General features: G+C 43.1%; 1 protein-coding gene across 1 annotated transcript in view; it reads right to left on the bottom strand.

The window, feature by feature from the left end:
- The window catches only part of nwd2 (NACHT and WD repeat domain containing 2), a 56,631-nt gene extending 38,293 nt beyond the window's left edge, over positions 1-18,338 (bottom strand). Inside the window, exons 1-3 of the mRNA XM_006801721.2 lie at positions 17,852-18,338; positions 17,013-17,184; positions 4,652-4,740 (exon numbers count right to left, since the gene is read on the bottom strand). Of these exons, the coding sequence (XP_006801784.1) occupies positions 4,652-4,740; positions 17,013-17,163 (240 nt within the window). The 5' untranslated portion in view covers positions 17,164-17,184; positions 17,852-18,338. The remainder of the gene's footprint in view (positions 1-4,651; positions 4,741-17,012; positions 17,185-17,851) is intronic.
- Positions 18,339-24,234: the final 5,896 nt, after the last annotated feature.

Raw genomic sequence — 24,234 nt, 5'->3', positions numbered from 1 at the left:
CCAGAAAACTTTTATTGGAATTGCACTGAGTGAGTGTCTGTCTGTGTGCGTGTGTGTTTGTGTGTGTGTTTGTGAGTGTGAGAGAGACGGCCAGTAAGTTTGGCAACCACATTATTAACAGAACCGCTTCCACTGGCCTCGAGATTCAGTTTGACTTCAGTCTGTGGGAGGAAGCGATTGTATTGTTACATGATTTATGAGACTAACAAATGCAAGATGGGTTGGAAGTAAGGGGGCTGGGTATTTTAGAGCAGCACGAGATGAGAAATTGACAATAAAAACTGGACTAAGGAGCAAATCTATAGGCTAATCAATGTGGTAGGAGGAACCGGTCGATAACGGCGAGGAGGACTCACTTATGACCCCAACAATAACACTGTGGTGTTTTCCCTTTTTCTTAAAATGGCTTTTGTGGAGATTTTGTGAGCCTCTAACATCAGATCCCCACTGAACCAATCCGAACTAAAGCAGAACACTGTAACCTTATGGAGGCAGGCTTGGATTGCTCAGCATTAATTTTGATTTCGGCATGTCTAATAAGCTGGAAAGTGTGTGCAGTGTAGCCATCAACGCCTGTTTGTTCACCAGAAAAGCTTATTATTGTCAAGTGCTGCAAATGACCCGTCTTTTAAAATCAACTCTCTTAATATGTTAGAGCACTAAGTATATAGAAGTATATTTGTTAGCAGCAGACAACATATAAGCATGAGCAGCTTCACTAAAATATAAAACAAGGGGACATTAGAACTCTATTAAGATGCAAGAAATCAGAGCTACCAATATATTTATAATCCATCTATTTTGCTGGTGGACAGTATAAAGGATGGGTGTAGCACTGTGATGTCATCCATTGGTTTGGGAGTGAAAAGTGTCCTCGTATGGATGAAAGGGTGGAGAAGTCATTTATCAGCTAGTTTGGTTAAAAAGCTGCATTTATAAACTGCATGAATGCAAAGCTAAGGCTACGTCCACACGTACACGGGTGTTTTTATAAACAGAGATTTTCCGTTTTAGCTTTTTTTAAAAATCCCGTCCACACATGCAGTTTTGAAAAAATATCTCCGTCCACATGTAAAGGCTAAAAACGAAATGTTGGCCAATCAGAAGTCTAGAAGCCTGGGATGGAAAGAGTAAGCAGGGTTTTGTACCCTCACAAAACCTTAAGTACTTCTGGAAAGTGTTTGTTTTTCTGACGCCTCTGTCTTTCTAAATGGAGGAACAGTAACTGCATAAGTGTGTAAAAACTGCAGATAGTCAGATTAACCGCCGCTGTAGAAATTTAACCCCTGTAAACAATAACATCGCGTGCAGCATGGCGTAAAAAAAATGGCGCACACCTTTCACGTTGCGTGAGTAAATCTCCGTTTTTCTCGTCCATTCCTAAACGCAAAAACTGAGTTTTCGAAAATCTCCACCCTGCAAGGAGTCTTTAAAAATCTCCGTGACCCAAAACGCCGTTTACGTGTGGACAGAGCCAGCCTCAAGTGGCCATTTAAGGAACTGCAGTTTTTGCTACTTCTTTGTTTCTTTGCTTGCAAGCACAAGTCGTGCTCTGTTGTCGCTCCAGCAGGTCATGCATCTCTCAGTTTTTGCAACCTTGCTTGTTTGCTACTGTAGCTATTTTTTAAAATAGACAAGCTTGAGGCGAGACTGTACAGGCATTTATACGATGCCCATATGGCACCGAACTCCTGGTGGAAGATCTGCAACGGTGCTGGGAAAGATTTGACAACTGACCAAAATGTCGTAACAGTGACTATAAATGGACGCGGCTGCGTGATGATGTCACATTGGTGCAAAAGCAACAAATGTGTTGAGCATAAATGAACCACAACACTGGCAATTCATGTAAAAAAAAAGTGATCACACACACATACATATGGGAGATGAAAGAGAGAGAGAGCAGGAAACACTGGGAATAAAAATGGTTAAAAAGGGATCATGGCGCCTCATCCCCCCGCTGCTGCTGAGCGTTGATTGAATGAGGACGCGGCCCTCGGCCCCTGGGCTGGATTTCCGTGCCCTATCCCCCCCGCATCTCCTCAAATCCATCCTCCATCAGGTTCTGGATAGAAACTGAGTCAAGTGCTGAGGGACCTGGGAGAACTGGGTTTTGCCAACCTGGCATAGTACACGTGTGTCAGTGTGCGCCAGCGGAGAAACAAAACGCGTGTGAAAGGGGAGGCGGGATTATGCATAAATTACAAATCAAAGCAAAAGAAAAGAGAAATGGAAAAAATGTCTTCGTCCTACAAAATACTGTGTGGAAATCATGTATGGTTTCACACGTGAAAGACGTCCTCGCCACAACATTGTATCTACTAGTAAAAATCATGATCAGGCTCCAGTTTTATCCAAGGTGTTCTCACATGGTGTGGGTGAAGTTGAGGTGTGGGGGGTTTGGTTGAGGAGGAGGATGAGCAGCGTAAGTGAGTCATAGTATTAACTCCCAGGCCTTCTGCTTAATCACAGCGAGCTGAATCACCAGACAGACACGTGGCCACGGATACCGGAGCCAAAACGTCTCTGCAACACTTTGCTTCTTTTATCTCGTAATTCTCCGTCACGTCCAGTCATCTCAGAGATGCTTGTAATACTGGAAACTTGTGTAATTCATGTAAGGTTACTCAGCTCGCCGTAGGGTTAATTGTACTGTATATTCAATGTAGGTTTTTCTCCCAATACTGTGCTGTGTACTTTGCTACAACAGTGTAATGAATTTGTCTGTGGTTGAGCACATATAACACAGAATTTGGGAGAAAAAGTGCTCTAATGAATTCAGTAATCACAGAAGACTGTGAGCTAAATAACAGCTGATGTTTAAAACATGCAAATTTCCTAAAGGCAAGGAGTCTTCATTCCATGTTTGGAGGAGGCTTGCTTCTAAATTAGCAGTCACGTATCGCACCTGTGAGGCGTGTCTATGGTTCACTACAAACTGTGACATGGTCAAATGCCGTCTTTGCAAATAAATCAAGTTAAACAAATGTAGTGTAAATCAAGTAAATGCTGTAGTGCCATTTTTAGAGCATTTCACCTTGCTGTACATCACTACAACCTTTATATCTCAAATTGTATTAATGTGTATATAATAAGTCCATTGTAAATAAACAACTTAAAAGGACAATAAACCATAAAAATATTAAAAATCTTTTTTTTAAGTTGACATGCATCCAGCAGTTTTAGCTAACAAGCTAATATGCAACTAGCATGTTTTGCTAGCAATTAAATGTTTTTATCAATACTTGTAGCTAACATTTTTAATTACTGACCATTTTAAGAAATAGTTCCCAATGTTGTATTCATACTGTTAGCTAGTTATTTTACCTGTCAGAATATTTAGCTAAAGTTTTCACTTTATCTATACTGTAAGACAAAAATACAAACAAACCTTATCAACAGCTTACATGCTACTAGCTAACAATTTTGAACATTAATCCCGCTTTAAGCTTGCTGCTACTTCAATCATGTATGCGTTCCTCTCTACTTCATATTACTTTCTTTTAGTTAAAATTCATGTGCAAACTTGTTCAGGGCCCCTGAATTCTTTATGTACTGTGGTCCATTCTGCTGCTCCCTTATTTCCCAAGGGTTCGCCACAGTGGATGGATCCACATATTTGATTTGGCACAGATTTCACACCAGATGCCCTCCCTGACGCATCCATCCCATTTATCCAGGCTCGGGACCGGCACCAGGAGTACACCAGCTTGCAAACCCCTGAGGCTGGGATTGTGCCTTCTCTTTCCCTTGCAAGGCGAATGTTTTAACCATTACACCATGGAGCCACTGAATTCTTAATGTACTATGGGTTTTTAATCATAGGCCACATTTAATATCCATTTCTCTGGGGTGGTCATTTTAAGTTTTATGATTAGAAATGATAAAATTTAAAACAAATGATAATTCATTATGGCGCCACATAGTAGTTTGCTTCCATAACCCCACTGACAATGAGAACATTAAAAGAGGATCTGGAAGTACCACAATCACGATACCCAAGTGTCTGAACAACTCTTATGCATACAGGGGGAGATAACCTAAACACATATGTACCAAGTCTTTCAGATGGTATGTGCTTGGAGCTGTTTTGATCCAAACATTCCTGGCGTGAAATGAGAATTAGCTACCGAAACTCCGCTGATTACCGTTCTCTAAAACAATTCATGGGTCATAAGCCCCCTCACCGGAAACAAATCTCCACAAATCCTTCCAGGAACAATCTGAGGCAGCACACCTGGATTTGTTAAGCAAACAAAACTCTGATAGGAATCTTTCTGTGAACACTGATGCTAATTTGCAATGCAAATGATCTCGATCAGTGGACACCGCAGGGAGAATGCAGCCGTCCTCTGACAACAACAAAGGGAAAGCCCTTGCATCATGCTGCCTTATCCATAGCTAGATTTGTGCCAGCCTTCACCGATGGAAACCTTATCTCTGCTGGCCTTCTGTCCGCTTAAAGGGACGGGCGCCTCTGCTAGCAGCTCCGGGGTTCCCTCCAGGCACCTTAAAGCTGTGTAAGCTATGATGTAAATATGAAAGCACTAATGCTCTGGAAGTCACAAGAATCTGCAGCTGTTAGAAGGTGAAACGTAAAAAGAATAAATCAACGTTAGAAAGAAAGAGAAAGGAGAAAGCAGCCATTTACCTGGAATTCAATTCCATAATTCTCCCTGCAGAAGTCTCGTAGTTTGGGATAGACGTGCTCCTTCAGCGCGTTCCTCTCCGCCTCTGTGTCTAAAAATAAAAAAATGGATAAAATATTAAGAGGTGCACATTAAACCGTTTTTCACGCAATCTAATGAGCTCCACGCCTGCGCTTCTGACTGCAAAAAGAAAAGTGAAAATAATAATTTATTGTTGGGGATTTTTCCAGAAAACCATCACTTATTTCTCAAATGCATACAAAAAAATTAGCCATTAATAATTACTATAATCTGCTTAATAACAATTCATATTTCTGCAAATCTGCCTCCACGCTGCCACAGTTTAGAACAGGGATACGTATTTAACGTTAATTGAATCTGGCTGTTACTTTTCTTATTCAACAAGTCGTCCTGCGAGCTGAGGGTCATGTATGTTTTTAAATTCCCTCTTTTATTCATCCAGGAGTTCAGAATCCCTAACAAGGAACAATTTTATCTGCTTCTGTTTTGGTGCCAACCAAGGGTCACCAAGGTCACAAGTTTTGCGACTGTCCTTTACACAGCTGACAAAATCCTTTCACAGACGTAAGGTTTCAGCAGCTTGCAAAGTACTCTAAAAAATCTATATATTAGGTGTCACTTTAGCAATTTAGCATCTGAGTCTGAAAATTGAAGCTAATCCATTTAAGATCCTTAAACGCGACACGTAACATATTACGCTATGTGACATATTTTCGGGATGTTACGCTTTCAGCCACTCAAACATTGGAAAAAAGGAGGAAACATGAGAACCGTTTGGACTCAATCTGCACGTGTACATGTATTTTACTTTAATTGCTTTGGAAAACACTACCTAACACCATTCAGGTCATGGTTAGGGTTAGGGCTGGAATACACAGCTGGAACGTCTGTTACCGCCGGGAGCGTCATTCTATTGGATTCCATCCACAATCGGGCGCGTATCATAGAGACGCGGTTACCTTTCGCCTTCCCGTGGGACGCCTCGGGACGTGACAAATTGTCGGCATGTTACGCGTCGGGAATGAGAATGCTCTGCAAAACTGCCGCTTTTTCCTACGGCCAGCAGGGGGCGACTGCTCTGCTTACACCATAGGTGTCAAACTCTGGCCCGCGGGCAGCCATACCAAATTACTATCAGAGCTGGCCTACTGGTATTATACAGCTAATATATATAGTGTTTAGTATTAAGCTTTGCTTGTTCCATATTCTGTTTTTCAGCAAAACTTGTTTGAGTCCATAAGAAAAGATTCATTCTTATATCTAGAGGAAGATTTTTTTTTTCAATAAATATTAATGTTAGCCCGCGACTTTGTTCCAGTTTTGAACTTTGGCCCACTGTGTATTTGAGTTTGACACCCCTGACTTACACAAACAAGTCAGTCAATATAAGTATGACAAAAAAGAGTTTTCACTTGATGTCTGAGCTGAGTAAACATTTTCCTTCAGAGTTTGAAGTCTTTACTCAAACATGATGTTCATGCTATGTTCACATTTAGAGGAAACAGTAAGAGTTTTCTCGAGGGCGTGGTCACCTAGTCAACAACAAGCAGCTAACGTACACGGGTTCCTCGTATCCTTAAAATCAGCCAGATTCCCTCCAACCAATGGATGAATGGATGATGTCATGATCTTATGTCCATCTTTTATATACAGTCTATGCAACACGCATATGCAGGGCTTAACAGATTTATTAGACCAACTGTCATAATCTCTCATAAACCTAAAAAAAACCAAACGTGTTACTGTTTACTCAGAAAATAAACCGCATTCATGTTCTTACACTCAAATTTGAGCCGCCACATTCGACGTCTCTGAGAAGTCAGAAATTAATCAAGCACAACATTCAACCACAGAAACCAATTTTCCTGTTCAAGAACACGAGTAAATAGCTGTGTTTTGACACCTTGATCAAAAAGTAATAACGTGTTTGACTATTTTTTCTGCTTCTTTGTAAAGCAGATTTTAAATTGATAAGAAGAATTGTTCTTTAGCATTAAAGACATCATTTAATTTACAGAGCTTGTGCATAATGCTGGATTAATCATTACAGAAAGAAAAGAAGATTTCAGTTATTTCCAATACTGTTAATTTCAGGCAGCTGTGGTATAAATCTCACTGGGACTGATAGTTTCACCTGTCAGCTCAAATTCAGCCAGTGTGTCAATGTGTATGTAACTCTCAAATGTGTACCTCACCTTTCTTTTGTTTTTACACCTATAAAAACATGATTAGCTAGAAGAGCCAGCAGTGTTCACACTCTTGAAGAATGTGGGATTATCCAGAATTACACAGGCAGTGATCATATTGGACAGTCAGTGTCACAGAGCGAGTGCCCAACGGCTTGTTTTTGTGTCCCACTTTCTTTCCTCCTCTCCCCTCTTTTTCACTCTCTACCAAATGGTTACTGTAATTCATTTGGACAGGCCCAGCCTCTTTCTCCCTCTCTTTATCTGAAGGGTGTGGACGGATAGTTAAAAACAGAATATGCCCAACAGAGAGGCCCTGTGTGACCGAGTAGCCGGCTCGAACACGCGCGCATATGCGGGCACGCGCGCACATGCGGGCACGCGCGCACACATGGTGGGTAAACAGCCCTTCAGCTGCTAACTGTGTCATATGCAGCACGAGTAGAGGAGCCCACAAATTTCGTCTGACGTATCTATCTCTCATCTATCTTTAGTAAGGCTTCGGGCCGTGACCGTACATGTATCTGCCCACAGCTAACCCAGCAAAATGTCAGCTCGAAAAACCGAACGGCTGTAATCGTATGCAAATTAAATAAATGGCAGTTGCTGCATCAAAGGAGCGCTCATCTCATTCCATCAGCGATACGTTTGACAACAATAAACGTGTAATAGTTTACAGTGACAAGAATTGGGGGGGATGAGGGGGTCACAGCAGAGGGAAAACAGCTGAATTTGTGGATTTTGGCCTGTCGTGTGCTCGGGACGACGCGGAAGTCCAATCCAAATCTGCATCTCGCTCGACCTGACAGACTAAACTGTGTTGTTGTTTGTTTTTGTGCTGATAACAGTGAGATGCCTTCCTCTCCCCCTCCTCCTCTCTCTCTTTCTTTCTTTTTATTTATTTTTTTGTGGGATGATGATGAGTTATGGCAGCCTGATGTATGTGTGTCTGCGCTCCCACGTGCAAAGGGACAAAGACTAGATCCTTCACTCGCCCGCGTTCTCGCTCCGTGTGTGCTTGTGTGTGTCCCTCCCTACAATTTTCCAATCTGCTCATTTCAATAGCACCGACCAATCTATCTTTCCTTTCACATATGTCCTGTCAACTTGCTTTATTTTCCTTTCTAGCTTCCCTTTCTCCCCTCTCCCTTGTCCTTTTGGGTAACGAATGGGCAGTCAGTTGAACACAGAAAAGCAGCCAAATGTCCCCGACGCTTTCCCTGCTCTTTTTTTTATCATTTCTTTCATCCTGACTTATTTTAAGCATTAAAAAAAATAGAAAATAACAGGAATATCCATCAGAAGTCCAAGATGATGGCGTCAAATTGCTTGTTTTGTCCAAACAACCGTCAAACGCCCAACTGGCTTGATTGAAAAATGATACAAAAGCCACACTTTGGAAAGCTGCAACGCTCGGTATTAAAATCTCCACATTTCCCTCTATAGTTGGTTATGCTTGACTTTGCTTCTGCTGGTCATTCATTCCTCCAGATGGCGGTCACTCTACAGCTGCCCTCTCTGAGTCTCATCAACAAGGCTCTGACAAAGCAATCACTCTGCTCTCATCAAGCTTCACTCCAGAGGCACTCGGTATACACAACTGCTTTGGGGATCTTTGATTAAAAGAGAGAGAGCGTTGTCCACAAGACGGGTGTCTCAGCAAACAGTAGAGTGGACAGAGCGGTCATCCTCACTGTCATGACGATGTATGTGTCTGTGTGTGCGTTTCTGATGTGATTTAAGGGTTTAAGGGCCAGGTTTAATCTGTCGCTCAGATTTCTGCCGGATACCACAGAGGTCAGTGGAATTTAATATATTCAGGAGAAACTCAGACTCACTGCTGCTTTGGAGGATCTACAATGTATCAGTGCTTCCATTCACCTTCACTGTACTGGAGCAGAGAAAGAAAGTCTGACAGACACAGTGAAGACAATTACGGTCCTTTTTTGTCATCTTTGGTTCTGCAGGCTGACCTAATATGCTCATTTCCAGCTCCATTTGTATATATTTTTAAACTACACTAGAGTAGTTTTTAAAAAGTAGTGATAATAAGTATCCTTTGTTTGGAGATGCTGCCAGGTGAAAGCCTCTTCTCTCTGAAGAGAACATGGCAGCGTGGCTTAGCTTTGCAAAGTTGCATCTCAACAAAGCTCAAGACTTGTGGAACAATGTCCTTTAGACAGATGAGACCACATTAACCCTAATGCACAGGGCTATGTTTGGTGAAAACAAGGTATAGCATATCAGCACAAAGACCTCGTACCAACTGTGAAGCACGGTGGTGGAGGGGTCATGATTTGCGCTTGTTTTACCTCCACAGGCTTTGAGTCGACCATGAATTTGTCTGATTACCAAAGTACTCCAGAGTCTTCTGTGCGGCAGGTACAGTCTGTCCAAAACTGGGTCATACAACAGGACAATGACCCAAAGCACACCTGCAAGGTGCTGCTATGCTCCAATCAAAGTCCTCAAGGTGACTGAAATGCTTAACCACACACTTCAATGGTCTGAAGAACACAGTAAAGAAGAGTGAGCTAGAATTCCTCTGCAATGGTGAAAGAGGCTGATAAAAGTCATGCAGAACTCTTAATTCAAATTATTGCTGCTAAAGCACAAGACTTGTGGAACAACAGGTGATCGTGGCTCAAGAGTTCGTCTTGTAATCGGAAGGTTGCCGGTTTGAGCCCCGGCTCCGACAGTCTCGGTCGTTGTGTCCTTGGGCAAGACACTTCACCCGTTGCCTACTGGTGGTGGTCAGAGGGCCCGTTGGCGCCAGTGTCCGGCAGCCTCGCCTCTGTCAGTGCGCCCCAGGACAGCTGTGGCTACAATGTAGCTTGCCATCACCAGTGTGTGAATGGGTGGATGACTGAATGTAGTGTAAAGCGCTTTGGGGTCCTTAGGGACCAAGTAAAGCACTATACAAATACAGACCATTTACCATTTAAAGGTGGTTTTACAAGTTACTGAATCTTATAATGTAAAAAAAATAATGACATGGCACAAAACAGAATGGTGACCTAACCAGGGCGTACCCAGCACCCCCGTGACCCCGAGTGGTTAGGCGGAAGAAAATGGATGGATCTGTTAAGGATCACGTGTTTTTATTATTATCTTCTAATATGTAAAACCTTAGAATTTTATGGGGTTTACATTTTCACAAACGCCTCTCGGTCATACGCATACATGAACAAGATGGTGATTCATAACAATCATGCATCTGCACATATCCTCACTTTAATTCTTCTTTAACAAAATAAAGTCTGCGTAGAATGTCATCATACCGCATTAAGGTCACTGATTGGGCTGATCAGTATCTGTTCTCTGATGACATCATGAGCTTCTGAAAAGTCAATTTATGACGTTTTTAGTTGGACAGTTTAGTTCGACTGTATGTTGTGAATAATGACCAAAAGTTGGAGTCAGATAAAAACTGAAGCACAGATGTTTTCTATGATGATACTGTGGATTGTGTCTATTTGGACGTAATGACACGAACACAGACGAGCGACACAACAAACTGTGGTTTAGGGTTTACACTTAGACTTCGACTGGATGGTGATGCAATGGGCTAAAAAATGAAAGCATTTCCTTCTCAGGCTGTTCGCTGTACCACACAAGCGTCAACTGCGGAAAAGTAAACGCATAGTCAGTGAGCAAATCAATACCGAGTGACCTGGAAGATACTGAAGGCAAATTGTGGCTGTGTAAATCGGCCATCCATAAAGGCCAGATGTTCCTGCATTCCCTGAGCACAAGGAGACCGAATCGGGATGTAGGAAAACCCGCCAGAGGTTACCGCGGCCCCTCCACCCGCGCTTGATGATGCGCATCCAGGGAAAACAGCAATGTACAGTAATGGATGGTACCTCGGTATTGGATGTAACCGTGACTAGAGGACTCCCCACGGTCTCTCTGCCAGCAACTTAATTTGCATTTGATTTAATATCCACAACAGTGACCGCATGCACAACCGGTCTACCCAACATGAAAATGTTCATTTTGTAACATCTGTGCTTGCAGCTGTTCACTCAAAAGCCACTCGTGTGGGGCAGTTAGGGCTTGACATGTTCGCATTCGTGCCGTAATGCACAACCTTTTACAGCTATGTTGCAGCGAGCCGCAACAAGCGGAGAATTTCAACATCTCACAGGCTCTCCTCCGTGTAGAAGATGGCAGTAACCATGGACACGGCATGCTACCTTGTAATTCATGGAAGTTTCAGACTAATATCTTGCCTCCTCGCTGAGACTCACTCAGCTCTCTGGTTAACCCCTTAAGCACCAGGGCTGAAGAATACCCAGAAATTCAGCCCCAAAGACTGAAAAGCTGTCGAAATTACCAACACTGGGCTCAGATCAGCCGGCCCAGAGTTCCATTCGCATGTGAATTAAAGAGCAAATAAACACCTTTTATACCAATGAGTCACAAATTTCTAATGTTAGTGCACCTGTTTCAGTCTCATCTGAAAAATTACCAAATTTTAGACAACAAAAATAAGCACAACAAATGTTCCAAACATTTTAGTCACAGTAATATCAGGTGGAAACCCTCTGTGACCCTCTAAAAATAGAGCCAGGTTGCATTATTACACATTTTATCCATGGCGGACGGGGTAAGGTTTCCTGAGTTATTGTGGCGCTCCACGTGTTAGTGGGTGGAGATGACTTCCTGGATGTTTTTGCTTGTTTTGTAACATCAGCAGATGTGGAGGATGTCGACGCTCCTTTTATATAATGTGCAATCAGACGCCTATTGGGCTCGTTTACATTTGCTTTGGATTTTTAAAGTACTGTTTATTCAGACTCGTTTATTCCGGCTTACAGTGTTTACATCTACTTTATACCAACATTTTCTAATCTTAGCATTCATTTGAATCCTGAAAGTATCCGTTTTAGGCGACTTGCATGCAGTATGACCTTTGTGAAGACAACTGCAGTGTATTTACTGAGTGCTTGAAGGAACTATAGAGGAAGACCAACAGCTAGGTTTGCTATTCTATGCAGAGTGTAAGCTTTGTATGTGCAGCTGGACCATGACCTCATGGACTGACGATGGTCACAGGATCGCCAGCAGCTTCCCAATCAAGGTGAAGTTTTTCTATCAGTTCCATTAAAGCTATATTAAAATAATTATAAGAGTCATATTAAAAGCAATCTACCTCATGTCAGTATCTCTGCATATAACTCCAAGTAAAATCAGAGAAAGAGTATCTCCATCTCTTCATTTGACTTTCAGTTAGAACTTAATGTAACCGTGTGCGTGCAGAGACACTGGTTTATCTCCTCTCATCAACTGTTTTTCTACCAGGTGTTTGTATTTGTTGGTGAAAGACTCGGCTGTGTCTGAGGAGAGAGGGGTCAAGCATCTCTGTGTTGAGTCATCTTAAGCTGCAGGCTCCACTCCTGGTGACCGAACAGGTCAGCAGAACTATAAGCTTACAGAAAAAAACAGGTATAAAGGAGCAAAAAGGCAAATTTTATGTCTATATGATATCCCGCCATTGATCATTACTAATTTTGGCACGCTAAATTGTTCAACCGTGTCTGTGAATGAGGCTCATCATCATGGAACAAATTAAACTCCCAGGTGTGCGCCTCCTCTTGCTCCTGCTGTGTGGAGAGTCTGCCTTATGGAGGGTGCGCAGTGCCAATTAAACCCTCCCCGGAGCTGCCCCAGTGTGTCAGTTATTGGCAGTCTAACACGGGATGATAGGACAACGTAACTACGGAAACGATCTACTAACTTTACCTTACAGTATAATGCTGCCACCTGTTTGGCTGTCATTATCTCACTATTTTAGTGTTCTTTCTTTAATAATATCCATTTCCTTATCCAGTTCAGAGTCATGGTGGTTGGGGCGTGGGAGGGGGGTACACCCTGGACAGGTTGTCAGGACTAACAGAGAGACAGACGCTCATATTCACACCTGGTGTACATTTAGACTCACCAAGTGTTGGAGCTGCAGGCTTTTCTCCACGTTCCCATTTCTGCTTTGTAGTTTATGTATGTGACTCCCTTTGCATGCATGGATGCTACTGTGACAGCTATCCTGAGGATGAACGCTGGCTGCAGGTGATTAATCATTTCAGGATTGTCTGTCATGTTGCTGAACTTTAACACTGTTGTCAGCCACATAAACCTGGAAACCAAGCACACTATATAGACAAAAAGTACTGCGTTACCTACACTTTACACCAAAAGGAGGTCATGAAAACCTGTGCCATGCTCTGCTGACATCCCGAAATATGTACAAAAGCGGCCGTGATACAGCTTCAACTCCTGGATCGAACCATGAAATTCTCCCTGCTGCTGCCTTCTCCTGATAACTGGATGAACCCAGAATCTCAGTTTTTTCCTTTGCTTGCTTAGAAACATCAGGACCTGCTCATCATCACTTGATGTCGACTCTGCATGTTTTTTGAGGAGGAATTTTTTGCAAAATCATAAAATTTGAAATTGAAAAATTTAGAATTTTTTTCACAATGTATTTGATGCCTTGAATTCAAATGTTACAGAACTGAGACTTTACACACGGCAGCATGGAACTGTCCAAAGTCTGATCAGCAGTATTTAAGGCCTGCTTCACTAAGTTGACTGTGAGGTTAATGAGGTAGTGGGACGTGATCCATCCTGATTTTGCGAGTTGAGTCGGACTTCAATCAAAAAAAAGAAGAAAAAAAAGTGTAACAAAGCACCAACATTTACAGTTTTCAACTGTATTCACAAATGACGGTAAATTACTGTAAAAAATGTTCCCGTCTTTTAAAGTGTCTTTTTTCCTTTCTTCCTTTTACTTTGATCAGTTTGGAAAGTTGCCTTTCTCTACTTAGTCCATCAGTAAGTTTAAATAACTGGAAGTCAATCTGACTCAGAAACCATTAGCAAATTTAAAATATCTCTCAAGACGCACAAAAACCATTTACTGGGGCGTGCTAGTTTCAGTGTGAAATTGAAAAGCGCCCCGTCTCTGTCTCTGAAGTGCAGTTTATGTGCGCATTCACACACAAACACAAAGATTGGCTTATTTAATATAAACCGATTACAAGTCGCATCTGTTTTCCAGGAATTATGGGAACACGTTGCTTCCTTTCATCGCCATCACTCCTGACAAAATATTTTACAGTGCGTTCCATGAAATGGCTCCAACACCCAGGGAGTTAGACGGGCATGACAGGGCAGCTGCAGAATTTGTCAGAACAACGTTCCCGGAGGGAGGTTGCCGAACTGCTCCGCAGCACTCTGGAAAATTCAGAGAAGAGGTCACTGAAAAGCTGCTGCCAAACTAGTCAGCGTGAGCTCCCTTTCTACCCTCAGGAGGAAAGCAGACGCCACAAGAGGGTAAAAACCGCCTCGGCGGCACGTGTCATAAACTCGCCGCGTAATGGGGTTGGGCTCGTCCCGAAACTCCGGCACTTGCCGGGCCCAGGAGGAGCAGTTCACTGAACAAAAGCCACCCTCTCCACCTGCCATCTCCCTGCAGCTCCTGCCTGCCGATCCCTCCCACTCTCTCTCTTTTGTTTCCTTTCACCAGACTCAATCCCAAAAAATTAGGAGAGAATTAGGGAGAATTTTTTTTTTAAGGAAATCTGCGCTCAGAAGCCGCAAAACAAGCTGAAAAGAAAGTTAAATAGAGCCGGCTGGAACACTGGGAATAATTGCAAGGTGAAATGTAATATAATTAGGGGTCTCTGTGGTGACATGCTATAGCCTTGATGGTGGCGCGTTGAAGGTTTAGGTGATTTCATGCATCGTATCCCTAAAGGCCCGGTGCCTTTTATCAACTTTAAACAGCTTAAGTGATGTGATAGCTTGCATACAAATACCTCGCTATAGTGCGTACCCAGTAACAGAGCCCCTGGGGTGACTAGAGCAAGGTAATGGAGTTGTATTGATATGTTCATATGAATCGAGACACACAAAGATGGGCCGGTAAGATGGGCCAAAGATTTCTCTTTGGTTTGTTGCCGCCGTCTGACTACTGGCAAGAACAGATAGTGGGGGTTTTAATTGATCGGCTGTACCCACACACACAGACCCACCTGAGCCAAGATTCATTAAAATCCACAGGAGGAGGGATTTCTTTGCTGTACACTGTGGCAAGGACGTGAATACCTCTATAGAGTCTGTATCACCGCACTGGCGAGTAAACTTTCTGCAGTGATCTTGTGCTCTTTTTCTAAATTACTGCTCAAATTGAGTGTCGTGCCCCTTTTTAGGCGATGTAAACAAACACAGCAGAGGTCCGCGAGGGCGAACGCACCGGAGACCGTGCTCTGCGGTCATCTGTGGCTTTCTGATTAAGGTGCATCAGGGTCATTGTATTCAGCAGAGCCTACACCGTAACACACGTTGCAAGTGTGTGTGTCTGTGTATATATAAGTCAAAGCAGAGATCCCCGGATCATCAGGCGCAATAAAACCAAGCAGTTACACTTTTACGACAGCGAGGTGATCACTTCCAACAGCGCCGTTCCCCTTTCTAGTGTCTGACATTACAAATAGTAAATCTATTGCGTTACATGCAGCATATATTTCGCTAACTGTTACCAAGGGAAAGATTGAGTGAGTCCACCTGACCATCGACTCCTGCATGTGGAAGCAGAGCTCATCTTCCCATATCTGAATGCAGCTCAGACAAAGGGCTGCAAACTTGACCTTTGTCTGAGTTTCCAGCCTCAAGCCCGACTTGCTTTTTCCGTACATGATGAGTTGCGGAAAAATGACGTAAAAGCGCGATGTCGACGTGCAATAATGCACAACGGCTGTCTGAATGCACGTACAGTCGTGTGAAGTGCAGTAAATAAATGCATGGATAGCCCCCTCTAGTGAACATGCAGAAAGAAGCTCTGCAGTCAGGCTGTGGGCTGACCTGGGTGACATCCACTAATAACAGCCTTTCTTTTATGCTTTCCTTGCATGCAGCGCCTGCAGACATAAACAAGAAAGTTTAAAAGTATGGGAAAGTACCTGAGAACAGTACGAGCGTTTTATGTAAGTGATAATGTGGCTAATTGCCTGACCTCTGACCAAAGAAACCAAAAGAAACGCACAGAACTGCTGTTTTATTTGACCGAGGTGAGGCTGAGGGAGAATCGGCTGTGCCTCTGCACCTCTACGGCTTCATTACTAGAAGCTGGATACCAGGCATCTCGAAACAGCAGCTCATAATTAGCTGTCTTCGTGCCTCGGGCTAAGATGCGGTCTTTCCATTAGTGCGATCGGTGTGAAAAGAACTCCTCAGAACGTCCCCCTCATCCTTATTTTCAATCCACGTGTAGACTGGAGCGTTAAATTCGTGCTGAGGCGGGACGGTTTAAACATCTGACTCAGCTACAGGTGGCTAAACAATGCCAGACTTTTCAGCGGTGAGAGGCCATTACGGTGCAATAATCCATGGTCAGCTCATTCAGGTTTTTCTGGGCTCCAGAGCAATTTTGCTCAGTGAGGGAAGGCAAATGACAGTGACGTATCGACAAAGGCAAACTCTCTCTTTAAATCCTTGGCATGCCCTGCTTCTCTCCTCCACTCTCCCGCCATCCCTTTCTCTCGTAGCCTACTCTACTTCCCTTGCCTTGTTTACTCCAGTTTTGCTGAGCCTATTTTTACCCCCTTACCCAAAGGGCATATTCAAATACAGAGCTGCAACTGGGTGTCTCCCTCACGACCCGACTGTCTTGCACTCTGCTAGGTTGAAAGCAGTCTGCTCTATATTGCATCAGTGACATACACAATTTCACTTGAGTCAGAGTTGTCACATGGCCTAATGTAACCTCATCTGAGACGTCGCCAGCCGCTAAAGTAAGCCGGTCTTTAAATGTCGCAGCTTGTGGCTCAATCTGAGAGTCCTGACCCGTCTTTCCAAAGGAGACCTGAATCAATAGTGGATCACAGGACCGCGAGCTTCAAAGCGGCGGAGCTGCACAAGCCTCTTGCTGCACTTTTGAGACGCTGTCTTGAAATGAGCGTGGCTGATTTCACCCAGAAATTCTTTTTAAGCCAGAGTACAGCTCCAGACATGAAGAATATGGTGAAATACTCGAGAGCATTGTGTCACTGTGAGGGTGCACGGGCTTCAAAAGAGGGAGACGTAGAGGAGGAGGAGGAAGGGGTGGTCGGTAGGAAGGCAGAGAGGGGGGGTGTCACGCTGACACTCTTACCGTCGGGGTTGGCACAGATGAAGACCCGGACACTGCGGCCGGTGGGGACGTGGTGCGGCGGCAGGGCGTTGATGTTGCCGCTGATGGCCGCCCTGCGCAGCGCAGACTCCCGCGGGCAGGGCTGCCTGCTCCCCACTCCCGACGGCCACATAGGAGGCGACTTCCAGCGTGGCTGTACACACGCACAGAAAGGAGGGAGGGAGGGAGGAGGGCATGTTAGCACGGCCAGGGACCCACAGGCAGGCACATGGAAAACACATGCATGTTTGCGCGCAGATTCACCTGATCCATCCACACACACACACACACACACACACACACGCATGCAGGGAGCGTTAATTATGGCAAAGGCATGGAGCTGTGTCTAATAGCTGTTTGCTATTATTTTATTATTATTATTTGCTACTAAGTTTGACCACCTTTACAGGCACTGGTATGGCATGAACCCTAATTAGTCTTAAGGTGGTTTTGCTTACTTAAAATACTCTAAAATCTATTTATAAAACATGATCTAGCAGTCTACCGTGTCATAGTCATAACGTCCATGCTTCTCTCACACACACGCACACACACACCAATCAAGTTAGGATGGATCTGTCAAATCTTCTCCAAACACAGGTATGAGACTGAATGTGTTTGTTATTGCATTCGTGTAGTAGGGGTATAATAATAGGATATTACGCACAGACTACTACCGTCATGGTGCATGCGTAATTTGTATACATGTCCTTGGACGCATTCATGAATTTTCATGCCACTGTGGGACAAACAGACAAACAAGAACGAGACGATACAAAACTCGCATGGACGAACAAGGCAAGCATCAGTCGTGTTCCCACCCCAGAGAAGATGCTTGTGAAAGGCGAATAACCGCTAACAATGGTTATTCCGCCGGGAGCAGATGTGAAGTCGCCGGTTTTCCGGAGTTGGTCTATCCTGAAATCTTTGTTTCAAAGACGGAAAACCTCAAAAAGAAAAAAATAGACAACAAAAAGGCGGGAGGGGGGAAAAAGTTGGGTAGTCCACTACTGATTACTACATCAAATCCTCTTAAGAATCAGACAACTACAACCACTTAGAGGCACCGCATCCACAGAGAGTACTTGACTACTAGTGATGCTGGAGACAGGCACAACAACAGGATACTTCTTGTTGCTCACATTCATTCGCTTCATTTCGTGGCTTCCGAAAATATCCAAGCGTCGAGGGCGGTAAAGGCAAGATAAAAACGCCCATCAGAGTTGCCGTGACTGCGAGACGACGTAGAGAGACGGTAAAACGGACGCCGTGTGCCGGAGTACTCCCTTTGGCATCCTGCTGTCTCTGCGAGCCGACCGAGCTCTGAGAGGCACAGGGAGCGCGAAGCCGGACAAAATAAGAGCGCGGCTACCGGTGGATATTTTCAAAATAAAGCCACAGCCTTTACTCATGTCGCTTTTCAAGGGTCTACCAAGAAGTTTAGACTTCGTTAAACGTAGGGATATAATTATTTCCCATATCGTATGTTTGTTAAGCAAAGAAATATGCACAGCTTTCAGCTCAGTACTCACCTAGCCTTCGTTCCGTGAAGTTGCGCTTTTATGTTGAAAGTGAGAACTTCAATTCCGGTAGTGCCCCAGCTTTTAACGTCTGACTTGACGGCGGTGACAGACGAGAGAAGCTCTGCTGGATGCTCTTTTTCCACTGTCTCCCTCCACTCCAGTGGACGGACTGGTGCTCCCTCAGTCTCTATTAAGATTGCAGTGGACCGCGAAGTCAGCAGTGTGCTGCCGTAAATGACGTTACAACTCTTTAAAACAGTCACGACGCAAATAAAGTAACGAGCAGCGACGTTACATTTACCCAGAAGCCCTTAGTGGTAGGCTTTTATTTATTTATTTTTAACCCAGTAGACGTCAAGTAAAGTTTAAGTGCCTATTTAAATTAATTCTATTGTAACATCTCGTCATTGTATTTTGACTTTTTTTTCACCATATCTTATAACTTAGCCCAACTTTATGGCCTTAAATTAACATTTTAATTAAATGCTATATTACTTTTTTTTTTTTTGAGTAACAGGTACTTGAAAGCCCCTTTTTTCCAAGCATGGAGGAGGCAGCAGCCAGAGGAGAATGAGAAAGAGGAGTGGTTTGAATTAATTGCTTTATCGATAAATGTACCTCTGCTCTGCAGCCTCTGGTTATTCGTGCTGGAAGTTTAAGTGCATTGGATTTGTACTAAACGGAATTGATTACTGTGCTGTTCTTGTGAGGTGGGTGGATTGGGGGGTGGGGGGGAGACGCTGAACCATATATTTTTCTCTCCCTTCTCAGTCTCGGTGTTGAAGCATTTCTCTGAACCTGTGTGATGAACAGTATGTCTGTTGCTCGGAGCTGCACAAATGCTTTTGAATTACGGTCCCACACAAGAAGAAAAAAGGCCTGTGGATGTATAATATCCATGGCTACAATTTTATATAGGAGTTTAAGCATATTACTAACCTTTAAGATGTCTACATGGATCCATATCATAAGTAATGGAAACAAAGGAAAGATTAAATCTTTTAGCAGCCAGTTATACAGACAAATTCACAATGAGATTAAAAAACAAAATAGCTCCTTTACCTTATGCTTGGTTGATTCCTAAGCCTAGGCAGAGCAGGTTACAATGAATGCAAACATCAAATTAAATACATTATCCTCATACATTAAATAATCAGCTTCTATGTGACTTACTTACAGCTGCAGGTCTCGAGGATGATTCAGTCTCTGACGGCTCGTGCCGACCCATTTGAGGCAGCCTGCAGGGCATCCAGCTCACACCAGAACAAAACAGATTCCGGAAAAGCACAAGTGGAGCACCGGAGACCGGAGCCTTGTTCCCAACAGCGGTGTGACCTTTCTTTACTTGGTTGTTCCGCTTCCTCTTATCAGTCAGTTAATCATGAGCGCACCTGCGCTGGATTAACGTACCACAGTCTTTCCAAAAGACTTCACACAGCTGGTTGGGCGAAATGTGATGTGGCAGGCCAAAAACAGGGTTTCTGCACATGCACAGAAGTTAAGCGCCATTTGGAAGGAGCTCTAAGAGTGAAAAACAACAGCATAATGTGCGGTATGTTCCAGGGCTGCTGTCCAGCTCTGTCTCCTTAAATCATTTAGTATCGCTCCCTGGTTTGGTGCCCCTGAGAGTGAGCAAACACCTTTGGGTGTGTTTGAGCATGTTAGTGCATTCATGCGCAGACACAGTAACGGCAAGTCGCTGGGTTTGTAGCCATGTGCTTCTCCTCGTGTTCCCGCTCCTCAAACCTTGGACCACTCTGAGCGAATGTGAGTCACCGTTGTGACGAGATGCGATGTGTCACCTGGGAGACACGCAGGCGAACAAGATAGACACTAGCTGTTCACTTGGCGCAGGTCCACACGCACACCAGCTTTTAAAATGGCTGGTGATGGATGGTTGTTTCTTTAAAAACAGCTGGAAAGAAGCAAGGGGAGTGGGAGTCAGGGAGGCAGTTGGGAATGTCTATTTCTGTAAGCTACCCACTGGCACCACTACATTAACTCCTTAATTGAAATCCTCACTCTGGATTTATTTTCTTTTTTAGGTAGCTGACTCAGAGATCAAGGGTGTAAGTGAACAAGAGGAAATTGTAACTTCATATATTCATGTATAGATTAAGAAGAGCAAATTGCCTCTCAAAATCCAATACTCCCTGTGAACGCTGCAAATAAAATCTTAAAGGAAAAAAATAGGATAAATGTACAAATGACCAATTCATCTCCATTTCTTTTTAAAAAGGAAAAATAAATAAAACACCAAGGTCTCAAAACACTAGAAAGTTATGCTGGCTTCACATGCCGGACCACAGCCACAGAAGGCAAGTGATGCTTGGTGACTTGAAGCGACTACGACCACTGGCCACGTGAAATTGGCAGGACCCAAATATGCTTTTCTCAACTTCCAGGCGAGTGTTTAAAGCGACTACGAATCAGAGCACAGGTTAGCATTGACTAACATATGACCTTGCTGTCCATACTTTAGAGTGTTACCTAGGTAACCAGAGCTTGGAATGTCCACAAGTTACCAGCGGCCAACTTCAAAGTGAAAACAAGGAGTTGCTGCAACCTACCACCTGAGCTAATCTGTGGCATTTTGTCCACATAGGTCGACACTGTTTATATTCTGCAGCTTTCTGTTATACTTGTACTGGAAATGGTACCGAACCGGGCTTAATGCCATTATAATTTACCAACACTTGTTCAACAACAAAAAGGATCAAAGGATTATCCTGAAGTGTCTGTACGAAATCTTGTGGCAATTTATCCATAGTTGCTGAATTATGTCAGTGTGCTGAGTGGCATGCTTTTCCTTTCAGATAAACAGAATATACAGTAGCCAATATGGGAACTCGCTCCAATAAATACGTCTCTTCACATAATCAAAAAGCCAGAAGACTCAATTAAATCTGGAATATCAAAAGATGTTCATGGATCCCTTGAAATGCTGTGAAAACTGTTCCTGTGATTTTCCCTTGACAAGTCCTTGAATCCCCCAGTCTGCTTCTGGGAAAGCATTCTCATGTTACCATGCACTGTGACCCCACCTTATTTTGTTGCTTAGTGTTCATTTCCATAAAGTGTTGAATGAATTTGTATGAGCAGAGATATTGCCTGTGTGATCACAGTTCCCTTTAAACTAGCGCTTTCATGAAAGCCTCCCTTCCGCCACCCCTTGCAGAATTTGCATAGAAAGAAAGCTCATTTCTGTAATTTTATTTACATGTTCAGGTGTTTCTGTAGTGTATAAATAATGGGGTACTTTTCTGAGTTCCTGACTTCCATTTCAAGCTTGTCGAAGGAACAGATGCGGCTTAACAATTTATTTATGCAAAGCAGATTAACTTTGGCACCTTCCGAATCACTGGGTTTATTCATGAGTGAAAAAATCTCCACAATCGATAAACAAGAGCTGCTATTCCAGCTTTGATTGTGATGCATTAAATGATTTGGCCTCTCTGAGCATTAGATTTTTCTTCTGTGGGAGGATCTGTCCACCAGCCTTTATATTCAGACATGCAATGGGTCTTTTCTCATGATAAAAATGAGGCATATTCGCAGGATGTAGCTGAATGAAAATGCAACAGTGCTGGCTTAGAGCGACTCAGTCATAATCCCGCTTTTAGCCAAGACAGGATCCCAATCACAGCTCGACAGCAATGTCCCTCACTGTTCCACTATTTAACCTGAAAAACACTGCGGTGACAGGCAATGCCCCCCCCACCACCAGCACCCACCCGAATCAATATATGAAATCAGTAAATCGCTGGGAGTTTTAAAAAGTTGACCTTTTTCAGTCGCAACCAGTTCAAATACCAAGAAAAACACTGATCTCTATCATGGTACTGAATAAAAGACGTCTTTTATAAGCTGCAATAATCCAGAAAGATAGCACATAAAGATGAAGCAGGGCGTTTGCTCCAGGGCTTTGCATCAGACTGGCCTTCTTAGATGTAGTTAACATTTCTTATAGAATATATTTTAACTTTTTTTCCCTAAACCTAAGCAAGGTGTAACTGAAAACTACAAATAACATTAGAGAAAAGATGCTTTCTGCCCTATAGCTAATGCCCTATAGCTAGCACCTTTCTGGTGAAGCATTAGCTAACGACATGGTGAGCATTTAAGCTGTTTAACAAATTGTATATACTATAAGCACTTTATTATTATAAACGACAAATGTATCACTAATAGATGCATTATCTTGAGTAATTGCTCGACTCCATTTTTTAGAAATCTCGGAAAAAATATAAGTATATAAACAGTCTGTGTATATATGAGAAGTTTTAAAGCTAGCAGATTTAAAAGTATGACAGAAAGGTGCTTTGACCTTAGGGTCAGTGTGGTAACAAGGTTGCAATTATGTGGCTATTGTGCTAATACTTGGATAGTTTATGATATGTTTACGGTGTTTATAATTTTGCTTTTGCTAGTTTAGCATGCTAATGCTCGCTAATTAGCACAAACTGATCAAGAGCAGACTTGCAGTTTCTTTAAAAGAAAAAAAACATAATACAAGAAAATGCTCTTCAAAGTAAGTCACTTTAACTGTACAATGTTGTACACAGCAGCCGTGGTGCATCACTGATATCCTGATATCAACAACCAGGCCTGTGTTTGACACAGAACAGCAATATTTCAAGGAGTTTTGAGCTATAAAGCTCGATGCTCTGAATTCCTTTCTTTTCTCTTTTAGTTAGTTAACGGTAGTTTTGGCTGTGGTGCATAGGGGTTTAAAAAGTTTAATGCCCGGCCACAGTGTTATCTCTGCTGTCAAGAGCATGTCAAATGCTAAAGGTGGAAGTCACTTTCTGATTTTATTGCTGTTTGCACTATAGATTAGATATTTCGAAATTCAGGGCTAAAGATTAGAGGGAGAAAAGATGTATCTCTGGTGGGGATAAAAACACTATAGCAGAGGTGGGACAAGTAAACCACAGAGGGTGGGATCCGCACCAAGTACTCTATTACTGAAGATGCAAAACCCCCGGCAACTCAGTTATCTCAGTTTATTCTGCAAAGATTAGCAGCCAGATTTTTTTGGAGCCAAACTAGTGAATCTTGAAGACTTGTAGCCAAATTCAAACAGACTTTTGCACAACATGTACATATCTCCTCCTACTCCTCCTGCTAACTTCCCTTGGAGTGTGAATCCTCCACCACAATAAGCATCAGCCAAGGCACTGTAGTTATATTTGGTCACTGGGAGGGTGAGATGCAATTTGGCTATGTTTGCAAAACCTCAATGCCAAACTACAGTTATTCATCTGTATTTATAGCCATATCAACTGAGCCACCTTTCATCGCTCACCAATTAGCAGGTGTTTGTGCTCCTGCTCTGACCTTTGCTATCATTTGGACCTATTTTTGTTTTTTTAATTTCTTTTAAGTGTGACTGAAGGTGTAATGACTGAAATGGAGTCTTAAACACACAAACACACCGTACACAACACATAGATGCATATGCTTGCTTCCGTCGCGTAATGCTCATGCTCACAGGAATACAGTGCTTGCAGATATGGACACATAGATTCACAAATGTGTGTATACCCGTGCACAGACGTGCATAAGCAGGAATACCCACACAGAAAAAAGGTTCAGTAGCCATGTTTAGCTGCGGAGCCTTTAGATGGAAATTAACACTTTAGAATTAGATGAAGACGGATCAACATGGAAATTAGCTT

This window comes from Neolamprologus brichardi, chromosome 3 (assembly GCF_056152115.1).
Source record: "Neolamprologus brichardi isolate AB-2024 chromosome 3, ASM5615211v1, whole genome shotgun sequence".
Classification (NCBI taxonomy): domain Eukaryota; kingdom Metazoa; phylum Chordata; class Actinopteri; order Cichliformes; family Cichlidae; genus Neolamprologus; species Neolamprologus brichardi.
Note: the sequence above shows the minus strand (reverse complement) of the source record. Positions and strands in the feature narration are given on the sequence as shown.